Source organism: Meles meles, chromosome 9 (genome assembly GCF_922984935.1).
Source record: "Meles meles chromosome 9, mMelMel3.1 paternal haplotype, whole genome shotgun sequence".
In the NCBI taxonomy this organism is placed as follows: domain Eukaryota; kingdom Metazoa; phylum Chordata; class Mammalia; order Carnivora; family Mustelidae; genus Meles; species Meles meles.
In genome coordinates, this window is record NC_060074.1 from 39,145,914 (window position 1) to 39,159,048 (window position 13,135).

General features: G+C 40.9%; 1 protein-coding gene across 15 annotated transcripts in view; it reads left to right on the forward strand.

Annotated features, from left to right (window-relative positions):
- The first annotated feature begins 2,853 nt into the window (after nucleotides 1-2,853).
- SP100 (SP100 nuclear antigen) overlaps nucleotides 2,854-13,135 on the forward strand; it is a 103,044-nt gene continuing 92,762 nt past the window's right edge. For 5 of the 15 annotated variants that reach the window (XM_046018817.1, XM_046018821.1, XM_046018812.1 and 2 more), the window contains exon 1: nucleotides 2,856-3,163. In XM_046018817.1, the coding sequence (XP_045874773.1) occupies nucleotides 3,132-3,163 (32 nt within the window). In that variant the 5' untranslated portion in view covers nucleotides 2,856-3,131. Of the gene's footprint in view, nucleotides 3,164-13,135 lie in introns of all 15 variants that reach the window. The other 10 variants (XM_046018820.1, XM_046018822.1, XM_046018815.1 and 7 more) reach the window with 6 other exon arrangements.

A 13,135-nucleotide genomic window follows, 5' to 3' on the forward strand; every position in this document is an offset into this window, starting at 1 on the left:
CCGTTAAGCTGCTGGTTTGCAAAGGCCAACCTCATCCTCTGCGTGGGACTTTCTCAGCCCCAGGCACGGATGCCCTGGGAGTGCCCAAGGTCTCCCCAACCACATCCATTTCTAGCCAGAGCTCCTGCTGGTGAGGCAGTCTCCCTCCCCTTCACCTCCAGATGATGGTCAGCAGGTGTGGAGGCCCCTGTCCAGGCCAGAAGCTTGTCCGTGTGTGCATCTCAAAATCGTCTCAGGACCCAATCCTTAAATTGGTTAACCTTCATGTAGAAAGAAATAATGGCGCTCCTGCTACTAATTTCGAGGGGTTAAATAGTTACAAGAACAATTTCCGGTTTCGGTTTCTCGGAACAGGCGGAGCAGGCGACGGGACGCCTTGACTAAGGAGACTGCAATGCCTAGTGTGATCGCTAGAGGGGAGTGCAGGCTTTCGGAAAGTGGCCCAGACGTATTTCTCAAGGGGCCCGGGAGTTTTCTGTCACTCCCCACAACCCACGCCCCTTAACCACTTCCTCTTCTCCCCGCATGCCTCTTCCTAGCCCCCTTTCCAAGGAGTCACTCTCTACCCTGTAGAAACCCTCACACTTCACCCCCAGCAATCCCTCTGGCCTTGTACAAACTTGGCAGCGACAGGAATCTGCGCCTCCGCCACCAACTGCGGGGTCCCTGAGATTCTGGTTTAGTGGGAAAAGGGTCCCGCCCCACCTCAGCCCCTTAACACAGAAATATTGCCGCCAAATGCCCACAGAATCCGTTCGGGATGACTGGGTTATGACCATGCAATTGCAAGAGGGTAGGACTCTGAGCCTCTTTACCCATCCGGGGCATGGGTAGATGAGAACACGTGGAAAGAGATGTGTACCCATATGCTGCCCCCCCCCACCCCCCGAAGTGCTTCCCTTTCCCTCACCTGAGTTCCATACCAGCAGGCAGATTGGTATAAAACTGAACAGATGGGGTTCAAAATACCTGCTTTCTTCCTGATAAAAGCTACATTGGGACTCATGGCTTAGTATATAGCACAAAGGGATCCTTCAAACTGAACCTCCAAAATGAGCTTATCCACACAGCCTCAAGCTATTCTAATCAATCAGACACAACTTCAGCTTCCCCTACCCCCCCCAACCCCCCAACTTCCTGTCCCTGTGCACTTGACCTTGGAAAAGCCAACAGAGACCTGGCCTTTCCAGGCACCATGAGCCCTGGGAGACCCAGCAAGGAGGGGGCTCACCCCTTCCACCAGAGAGTGTGCAGAAAGGAGGGAAGGTTAGGGAGTCCAGATGAGTCCCACTGATGGATGTCCCTTTCAGGGACATTGGAGCAGGGCCTGAGTGTTCCCACTCACATCCCAGGTGCTGGGTTTCCCTCTGATTCCACATCCACAGAGGTGCCAAGGCTGTTATGTCCTTTCCCTAGCAGCCATTGTGGCTGCTGCCACCAAGCCTTCCCACCCTTGAGTTCCCAGGGACAAACCTCTGGTCCCCACAGGAGTCTCCTGAATTGGAGACTTAGTCCTGCTATGAAAGCGAACAAAAGCTGCTCCTGGGGACATTCACGGAGCCTGTGCCCTGGTGGGTCCTTTGCCCCATAATCCCTCCTCAGCATGCCTCTCCCACCTTCCAGGCCTCCAGGTCCAGCATTGGGCTACTCTGAGGACAGCGCCCTGGTGTCAGTGTTCCTCGCAGCAGCAGCCACCCGTGGATGTCCCCACCCCTGCTGGTCACTCAGTGGCCTCTATTCCAGGTGCCCTGTGCAGACCCACGGAAAAGCTGGCACATATATGCCAATACCCAGTATGGTGGTGGCCCTGGGTCAGTCTGCTGCCCAGGGACAGAGAAGGAGAGAGACAGGGGACACCAGAAAAGGCTGGTGTCATCTGTGTCCCATGGAGGCCAGAAGCAGAGGACAGATGTGCTCAACACTGCCTCAGCTTCCTGGTCCTGCTACCCCTGCAAGTGAGGGAGGGAGGGAGGGAGGGAGAGGGGGAGAGAGGGAGAGGGGGAGAGAGGGAGAGGGGGAGAGAGGGAGAGGGGGAGAGAGATCCAGGTATAGACACCTGGCCCATGGGTAAATAAGTCTTGTCAATAACCTGGAATCCCATCCAGACTGCCATTTGCTCCTTTGGGGGAAAGACAGAATATCCATGGAAACAGGACAGAAACCTCCTTCCCCCAGCGGTTTCAAATGTAATGAAGTCTTCTGGGTCACTTCTCAGGCTTTGTGGAATGATGATTCATATCTGAAGGAGACATCGTGGACAGATGGGACTCTGAGGCAGAGGGTCCTCCTCCCCAAGGGGCTCAACTGCCCATTGGCTTCCAGGTCCTGTCGGTTCCAACCGCCCTCTCCATCCAAGGCAAGCCGATGCTGCTTGGCATTCTGAGGACTGCTTTTCAGGTGTCTCAGGGCTGAATTCCCCGTCTCAGGGAAGTACACTTTAAACCCAGGCACCTGAGATGTTAACCAACATCATCGCCTTGGCTGTGGCCTTGCAGATTTCTCTCTTACCTTTGGTGGATTTCCAGGGACACTGAGCACACTTGCCCTGGTTTAGGATGCTGAGAATTTGGGCTCTCTCCAGTCCTGGGTTCCCACGCTGGCACCTTGCTGGGTCCAGGCTCTCCCACAGGAAGGGAGAAGATGTGAAATTTCTGTCTTTCCCCCTTCCCCCCTCAGCCATGTAGGTGAGGGGAGGGGGCAAATGCGGAGTCCCCACCCCGCCCCGCCCCACCGTGCCCACCCCATTATACTCAGAAACCGTCTTAGACAGAACGTCAGGCAGCACTGGAGGACACAGAGATGTTTCCGTGTCTTTGTGCCAACAAGTGCCCCCCTGGGGCCTAGCTCTGCTCCTCAGGGCCCTGATGTCCCTCCTCGGCCTCCATTCCTGCTGTTCTGTGTCTTGGGGCCTAAGAACCACCGTGGAGCTTCAGGAGGGAAACAATGCCCGGCAACTCAGAAATACTTTCACTTCTCTTTTCCCCATTTGGGCGGAGCTCTCTGAGTGTGAGGCAATTCACAAACTTCCTGCCCTGGGCTCCGGCAGCCACCCCGAACCAGGCCCTGGGACGGAGGGGATCGGAGGCCTCACTTGAGGCCCAGGCGGGGCCCAGGTGGGCCAGAGGGGGAAGATGGCCGATGGAGACAGTGGCTTCAGCACCAGGTCAGTCTCGATCTCCTTCCCTCTCACCTCTGTCTCTCTCTGGCCATGGACTGCTTCCCTGTCTTTCTAAAGACCCTGAAGTTGAGACACTAAACTAAATCTCTACTGAGACCCGGTTTATAAGAATGCTGGCTTGTAATATACTAAGGGCAGGAAGGGGTAACGAGGAAATGAGGTGTTCATCCAGCTTTCCACTACACATGTGACTTTCTTCCTTTCTTTTTTTTTTTTGGTCACCCGGTTCAGCTGGAGTTCTGTCTGAAGTTCCGCCTGAAGTACCGGTCCTTTAAGAGGCTTGTTGACAGGGATTTGCTGTCTCCTCGTGGCCTCTGAACTTTCTCCTTTCCCTCGGGCCTCCTCTCCCTTCCTGACTCACTGCAAAGAAGGCTGTTGAGAAGATATGCAGATCAGAGTCAACACCCGACTTACGCTCAAACATGGGGTGCTGTGGGCTCACACCTATCCTTTGGACAGGCCTCCTTCGGGCCCTGCTCCTCTCTGGCTGGGTCCTCGTCCTCTTGACCAAAGAAAGTAAAAGGAGGAGAAAGGCTCCAGACCACCCAAGAGAAGTGCAGGCTCAGGGGTTTTATCTTGACTATGATTTTCTGTTCTGGAATGGGTTGTGTCTCTGACCAAAAAAAAGGGGGGGATGTGTGGAGTGGGTGAAAATCCTATCTTTTTCTCTAGTAATGGGTCAGAAATAATATTACTTAATGTTTTAGTCAATTTATTATTTACTTCAAAAGAAATGCATTATACATTCTTGTTCATAAAATTTTAAACAAAATGGAAGTATTCAAGGGCAAGAGCCCTGTTTCCCACCTACCCCACTGCAACTTCCAGTTGGGTCCTATTAAGTGTTTCCTGAAGAGCCTTTCAGATCTTTTTCTGTGCATTTCTATATATAGCTTCTTTGCCTAAATGTGCACATTGTGCCTTGTCTTTTTAATAAATGGGATTATATTGTATATCCCATTTTGCATTTTTCATTTTCTCTTATTTTAAGAGTAAAAATCCTAGCGATCACCTTCGTATAGATCTACTTCATTCTTTTTAAGAGCTACATGCTCTTCCATAGAATCGATATATCGTAAGTTTTAAACCATCCCCCCCAGGCCCCACTGATGGACATTTAGGTCATACTCAGTTGTTCGCTTTACCAACAAGCTATGATAAGAATCATCTATTTCCTTATATTTTTGCACATTTACAAGTATTTGTCTCATGTCAACAACCAAAAAAGTGGAATCGTGGAGGCAAAGGTTACTAATATTTATTTGTTTATACATTCTGCCGGATTGTCTTTCTAAGTAGCTGAGCCAATATCAAATGAGAGAAACCCTCTCCCCACACCCAGACTTTGCAAAGGTGGTGGATAAAAGTTGCAACCGGATTTACTGTGCATTTTCCTGATTCCACGGGAGGCTGCATGGTGTTTATTGGCCATTTGCCTCTTCCATAAATTGCTGGTTCATTTATTAGCCAGTGTTACTGAGTTGACATGATTGTCATTTCTTTAACGAGAAAGGAGAATTTGCTAACTATTCTGAAAGTTATAAATATACTCTCCTTGTCTTTGAACTTTGTTTATGATGACTCGATCTTATTAAAGCTTAAAATTTACAGTTTGACTTATTTTACTATTGATTTCATAAGCTAGATGCACCCTCTGTTATAAATAATTCATGTGAGGGGGAAAAGTGACGATGAATTCTGTGCATGGTGTTCAGCCACAGCTCTTGAGCTCTTAAGATGGTGGATTCAAGTCTATCCCCAGTACTGATGGCAATGATTCCATCTTGATCCTAATCCCAAAGGGAAAGTTTTTATCACTGCATAATTATGGATGATGTTTGCTGTAGATTTCTTTTATAAAAAGGTTTTATAAAAGATCTAACAGATTAAAGAAATTTTAGGTTGGTATCTAATACTTGCAACATGGGAGGTGTTTGTGGCTGGCCCTGTTTTCTGTTGTTTCTGCTGCTTCTCACTCATACTTTTTTTAAAAACAAGCTTTTAATTTTGGAATAATTTTACATTTACAGAGAAGTTGCAAAGAGAGTACAAAGCTTTTGCATTCTGCACACCCAGATTCATTTCCTGTGACATTATCCCTCTGACATGACTGTGGCACTTTTTTCAAAACTGAAAAACCAGTATTGGTAACATCACTGTGAATTAAACCCCGGGCTTTTTTTTTTTCTTTCAGTTTCATCAGCTTTTCCATTAATACACATTAATACACTGTTCCACGATCCAATCCAGGACTCCACTCACTTCTGGTGTGTGACAGTTTTTCAGTCTCTCCTTTTCTTTCACGACCTTGACAGTTTGAAGAGCACCGGTCAGGCATTCTGTAGACTGCTTTTTAATTTGCATTCATCTGGATGATTTTCTCAGGATTAGAATGGGCCAATGGGTTTTCTGAGAGTGTACCAAGGAGGTGAAGTGCCCTCCTCATCACACCACATCAGGAGATATATGCCAACCTGACTTATCACCAGAGAAGTTGACTTTCATCATTGAATGAAGGTGGTGTTTGCCAGGCTTCTCCACTAAAAAGTTATCACTTTCCCCTTCCCACAAAGAAAAGGGAAACATTATGTTCTGTTCGCAAAGGTTTCTTTGCTCAGTATTTTTGTGTACTAGCACTGTATTGGGGAAATTATTTTTAGGTAAAATCAAGGACTGCAATGAAGGTACGACTTTGGAAAGAGTTTTGGTTTGCCACATTCAGGTGCCTCCAGGAACTCCTTAACACAGGTCCGGGTCTGAGAGCACCTGGGGGAAGCCACGTCTTTCTAGAGCTGCCCGCTGCACTCCATTCTCACGGGGAAGATGTGGTGTTGGTGGCCGGGACTCCCGCTGGACCCTCCACCTTGTGTGGACTCCAGACTTCACTTCTGTCCCCCTCACCCCTTAAAGCCGTCAAACCTGAGGTTCTGATTCCCTTGAATCAGCATTCCATCAAGTCAAAAGTGGCTCTGTGCCTGCTTCCCTCTCTGGTTTCTCCTTTTGACTTTACTTTTGCCTGCTAATGCCTTAGTTCCATCTCTTCAGTAACATTTTTAAATGTTTTTTTTTTTTCAACTTTCACAGTTTTTCCAACAGAAAGCTATATTGCTTATGGGAGTTGGGGGAGATTTTGAATCCTGCCTCACCACACCAGGAACGTACAGTCATGGATTGACTAGTTAATTAACTGTCAGTTTTCAAAGTTTATTGCTTGAGGTTTGGTTGTGGTTCATGAATTTGTCCTATGAATGCTTTTAAGATTTTTCTCTCAGCACTTATACTGTAGTAAGTCTAGATTTGTTTGTTTCTTAAAATTTTTAAATTTTGTTTTGTGTTTATCCTTTTTGGGGTTTCTAGACTTTCTTAAATTTGCAAGTCGATGTCTTTTGTTTTGTCTTTTTGTTTATTGAGTTCTGTTTTTTTTAAAACAAAGTTTAATTGGCATATAATATTATATTGGTTTCAGGTGTACAGCATAGTGATTTGACATGTATATACATTATGAAACCACCACCACAGTAAGTTTAGTTACTACCTGTGACCATACAAAATTATTACATTATTATTGACTGTATTCTCTGTGCTATACTCTACATCCCCTTGGCTTTTTTTTTTTTTTTTAAGATTTTATTTATTTATTTGACAGAGAGAGATCACAAGTAGGCAGAGAGGCAGGCAGAGAGACAGTGGGAAGCAGGCTCCCTGCTGAGCAGAGAGCCCGATGCGGGACTCAATCCCAGGACCCTGAGATCATGACCTGAGCCGAAAGCAGAGGCTTAACCCACTGAGCCACCCAGGCGCCCCTATATCCCCTTGGCTTATTTATTTTATAACTGGAAGTGTGTACCTCTTAATCCCCTTCACCTGTTTTACCCATTCCCCCCGCCTACCTCCTCTCCGGCAATCATCAGTTTGTTCCCTGTATTTATGAGTCTGTTTCTGTTTTGTTGTGTTCATTCGTTTGTTTTTTAGATTCTGCATGTAAGTGAAATCATATGGTACTTGTTTTTCTCTGACTTACTTTACTTAATGTCATACCCTCTAGGTCCATCCATGTCATTGAAAATGACAAGATTTCCTTCTTTTTACAGCTGAGTAATATTTCATTATATAATATATATTACCGAATCTTCCTTAGCCATTCCTCTCTTGATGGAAACTTAAATTGTTTTCATATCTTGGCTACTGTAAACAATGCTGCAATGAACATGAGGGTGTGCATATCTTTTTGAATTAGTGTTTTCATTTTCTTCAGATAAATATCCAGATGTAGAATTCCTGGCTCACACAGTATTTCTATTTTTAATCTTTTGAGGAACCTCCATACTGTTTTTCATAGTGGCTGTACTAATTTACATTTCCACCAACAGTGCATAAGTGTTTCTTTTTCTCCACCTCCTCACCAACACTTGTTATTTCTTGTTTTTTGATTCTGGCCATTCTGACAAGTGTGAGATGACATCTCATGGTTTGGATTTGCACTTACCTGATCATTAGTGATGTTGGGCATCTTCTATGTCTGTTGGCCATCTGTATGTCTTCTTTGGGAAAATGTCTATTCAGGTCCTCTATCCATTTTTTAATTGGATTGCTTATTTTTTTGGTGTTGAGTTGTAGCAGTTCTTTATGTTTTAGATACTAACCCCTTATGAAATAGATCATTTGCAAATATCTTCTCCCCTCCAACAGGTTGCCTTTTGTAGATGGTTTCTTTCACTGTACAAAAGCTTTTTAGTTTGAGGTGGTTCCAATTGTTTAGTTTGCTTTTGTTGCCCTTGCCTAAAGAGATCCAAAAATATATATATAAATAATATATATTATATGTAAATAATATATAATATATAAATATAACCTATATTATATTTATAAATATAACACATAATATAAAATATAATAATATTTAAATATAAATATATATAAAATATAAAAATATATAAAAATAAAATAATATAATATATAAATAAATATATATAATTTATATATAATATATAAATATATTTATATAAAGAGATCCAAAAATATATATAATATATAAATAATATATATTATTTATAAATAATGTATATTATGTAAATATAATAATATATAAATATAAATAATATATAATATAAATATATATAAGTAACATATATTATTTTATATTATTTATATATATATGTCTTAACCATATATATAAATGGTCTTAACGAGATCTATATAGATTTTATATAGATCTCGTTAAGACCATTTGGGGCACTTGGCTGGCTCAGTTGGTAGATTATGTAACTCTTGATCTCGGGGTCATCAGTTCAAGCCACATTTTGGTCATAGAGCCTACTTTAAAAAAATACTGTTGAGACCAATGTCCAATAGTTTACTACCTATTTTTCTCTTAGGAGTCTTACATTTAGGACTTTAATCCATTTTGAGTTTATTTTTGTGTATGGTGTAAGATAGTGTCCAGTTTTATTCTTTTGCATGTAGCTTTCCAGTTTTCCTAGCCCCACTAATTGAAGATACTGTCTTTTCCCCCATTGTATATTCTTGCCTCCTTTGTCATAGATTACTTGGCTGTACAAATGTGGGTTTATTTTTGGGCTCTATATTCTGTTCCACTGATCTTTCTGTCTATTTTTGGGCTAGTACCATCCTGTTTCGATTATCATAGCATTGTAGTAGCATGAAATCTGGGATTGTCATGCCTCCAGCTTTGTTATTCTTCCTCAAGATTGCTCTGGCTACTTGGGATCTTTTGTGTTTCCATACAAATTTCCGGATTATTTGTTTTAGTTTTTGAAGAATATTGTTGGTATTTTGATAGGAATTATATTGAATCTGTATATTGCTTTCAGTAGTATGAAAATTTTAACATTAATTTGTTTCGATCCATGACCATAGTGTATCTGTCCACTTATTTATGTCATCTTTAATTTCTTTCATCAATGTCTTACAGTTTTCAGAGTACAAGTCTTTTACCTCCTTGGTTAAATTTATTCCTAGGTATTTTGTTATTTTTGGTACTATTGTAAATGGGATTGTTTTCTTAATTTCTCTTTCTGTTAGTTTGTTATTCACGTATAGAAAATGCAACAGATTTCTGTATGTTAATTTTGTATCCTGCAACTTTACCAAATTTGTTTATTAGATCTAACAGGTTTTTTGGTGGAGTCTTTAGGGTTTTCTATATATAGTATCATGTCTTCTGCAACCAGTCACAGTTTTATTTCTTTACTAATTCAGATGCTTTTTATTTCTTTTTCTTGTCTGATTGCTATAGTTAGCACTTCCATTACTATGTTGAAAACAAGTAGCAAGGTAGGGGACATCCTTACCTTGTTCATTATCTTAGAGGAAAAGCTTTTAGCTTTTCGCTGTTGAGCATGGTGTTAGCTGTTGGTATGTCCTTTATGCCCTTTATTATGTTCAGATATGTTCCCTCTAACCCTACTTTGTTGAGAGTTTTTATCATAAATGAGTATTGAGTTTGGTCTAATAGTTTTTCTGCATCTGTTGAGATGATCATAAGACTTGTGTCCTTCATTTTATTAATGTTTGTATCATGTTGATTGATTTACTGATATTGAACCACCCTTGTATCCTTGAAATAAATCCCACATGATCATGGCATATGATCATTTTAATGCATGCTGAATTTGGTTCGCTAATTGTTGAGGACTTTCATTTATCTGGTATTTATAGCAGAAATAAAGTAGTCTTAAAATGATGTAGGGTGTGGCACCTGGGTGGCTCAAAGGGTTAAAGCCTCTGCCTTCAGCTCAGGTCATGATCCCAGGGTCCTGGGATCAAGTCCTGCATTAGGCTCTTTGCTCAGTGGGGAGACTGCTTCCCCCTCTCTCTCTGCCTGCCCCTCTTACCTATTTGTGATCTCTGTCTGTCAAATAAATAAATAATATCTTTTAAAAAAATGATTTAGGGTGATTTGAAAATTTATAAAATTGTATTAGAATGGTTTATTTAATATGGATATTATCTGTTCTTTGAAGGATTGCTGAAAATTTCTATAAAACTATTTGGAACTGATATTGTAGTGGGGGAGGCAGCAGGGTTAGGATTGGTCTTGAAATACATTATACATTCCTATTACTTTTAGTTCTATTTAGTTCTCAGGTTGATGCTTAGTTTTGATGATTCATATTTTCCTAAAAAGTAGCCATTTTTCCTAGATTGTCATATTTATTGGTAGAAAATTATACAAGGATTTCTTTTGTAAAGTTTTAACCTTTTCTTTAACTGCAGTTTTAATCTTTTCTTTAACTCATTTTCTTTCTTCCCAGCATTGTTCACTTATGTCTTTTCTTTTGTTCTCTAGATCAAACTTTGCATTTTGTTGTCCTTTTCAAAAAATCCCCTACTGATTGTTATCCATCCATTATTTTTATCTTTTGTCTGACATTTAATTAAATCCTACTGTTCTTTATTATATTTTTGTATTTTTTTAAAGACTTTATTTATTTATTTGACAAAGAGAGAGAGATCACAAGTAGGCAGAGAGGCAGGCAGAGAGAGAGGCAGAGAGAGAGGAGGAAGCAGGCTCCCTATGGAGCAGAGAGCCCGATGTGGGGCTCGATCCCAGGACCCTGAGATCATGACCCGAGCCGAAGGCAGCAGCTTAATCCACTGAGCCACCCAGGTGCCCCTATATTTTTGTATTTTTTTCCTTTCTTCATTTTTGTCTTTAGTTGGGGGATTACCTTGACATCTTTTCTTAATACTTTGATTTAAAATTTAATTTACTTTTCAATGTTTCTTGTTTTCTAATAAATACATTTTAAGCCATGAATGGGTGCCACTTTGGGTATATCTGGTTTTTATATGTCTGTGGTTTTATATGTTTTCATTAGAGTTTGTTTCTTACTCATCTGTAATTTCTATTTTGATTTACTTTTTAAACTAAGGACAGTTTGGGGGTACCTGGGTGGCCCAGTGGTTTAAGCCTCTGCCTTTGGCTCAGGTCATGATCCCAGGATCCTGGAATCGAGTCCCGCATTGGGCTCTCTGCTCAGCAGGGAGCCTGCTTCCACCTCTCTCTCTGCCTGCCTCTCTGCCCACTTGTGATCTATGCCTGTCAAATAAATAAATAAAATCTTAAACAACAACAGCAACTAAGGACTGTTTGGAAGGAGTTTTGAAAATTTCTCGGTGAATAAGATTGAAGGAGATCTTTCTTTGTCCTGGTTGTTTGTTCTGGTCTTATCAAATGTGGTTAGAAAATGTGTTCCTTAAGATTTTATTTCATTTCATTGTCAATTGTTAATTTTCTTGTGGCCTAGTACATGTGATTTTGCAGCTTCTCCATATTTAAAGAGTAATATAATGTAGCGATTCATAGTGTGTTATTTAATGCTGGTCAGGAGGGAGGATAGGAGCTCAGGGGGTAGGTAGGAAGTTTGGAGAGGGGTGTTCTGAACCCTAGCTCTGCCACTATCTAGCTATAAAATATGTCCTCTCAGTATTTTATTTTTATTTTTTAAATTTTTTTATTTTTTTATTAACATATAATGTATTTCCCTCAGTATTTTAAAGACATTTTCTTATGGATCATGACTTCTACAATATGGTCTGGTGAAGTGTATATTTTATCAGTATGAAATAACCTACATTATTTGTAAGGCTTTTCAACATAACTTTTATTTGCTTCTGATTTTAGGTTTGCTGCAAAGCACTCTTTGCATTTGCTTGGTGTGTCTTTTCCAATCCCTTTATTTTCAGTCTTGAGTTGTTTCATTTTTTTTATATACCCCTTATAAATAGAATATTATGTATATAAAAATTAACCCAAGTGAACTAAAGACTTGAATGTAAGACCTGAAACCATAAAAATCCTAGAAGAAAACATAGTCAATAAACTACTTGATAATGGTCTTCGTGTTGAATTTTTGTATTTGATCCAAAAGCAAAAGCAACAAAAGCAAAAATAAACAAGTGGAATACATCAAATTAAAAAGCTTCTGCACAGTGACAGAAGGCATCAGTCAACAAAATGAGAAGGTAACCTAATGAATAAGAGAAAATATTTCAAATCATATGTTCAATATGGGGTTAATATCTAAAATACATAAAGAACTCAACTCAATAGCAAAAAGCTAATCTGATTTAAAAATTGGCAGAGGCTCTAAATAGACATTTTCCCCAAAATGACCTATAGGTGGCCCACAAACTCATGAAAAGATGCTCAACACCACTAATTATCAGGGAAATGCAGATCCAAACCTCAATTAGCTTCCAGAATGTCTAATACCAAAAAGTCAAGAAGTAACAAGTGTTGGTGAGGATGTGGAGAAAAGGGAACACTCATGCACTATGAATGGGAAAGTAAATTGGCACAGCCACTCTGGAAAACAGTATGGAGTTTCCTCAAAAAGTTGAAAGTAGAGCTACCCTACAACCCAATTGCACTACTGGGTATTTACCCTAAAGACACAAATGTAGTGATCTGAAGGGGCACATGCACACCAATGTTTATAGCAGCAATGTCCACAATAGCTAAACTATGGAAAGAGCCTAGATGTCCATCAACAGATGAATGGATAAAGAAGAGGTGGGGTGTGTGTGTGTGTGTGTGTGTTTGTGTACACACACACACACATATATATTATATATATATATATATATATATGAATACTATGCAGCCATCAAAAAATGAAATCTTGCCATTTGCAATGACGTGGATGGAACTAGAGGGTCTTATGCTAAGTGAAATAAGTTAATCAGAGAAAGACATTTATATGATCTCACTGATATGAGGAATTTGAGAAACAAGACAGAGGATCATAGGGAGGGAAAAATGGAACAAGATGAAACCAAAGAGGGAGACAAACCATAAGAGACTTAATCTCAGGAAACAAACTGAGGGCTGCTGGAGAAGAGGGGGGTGGGAGGGTTGGACCCTGGGGAGGGTGAGTGAGTGCTATGGTGAGTGCTGTGAAGTGTAAGACTGACGAATCATAGACCTGTACC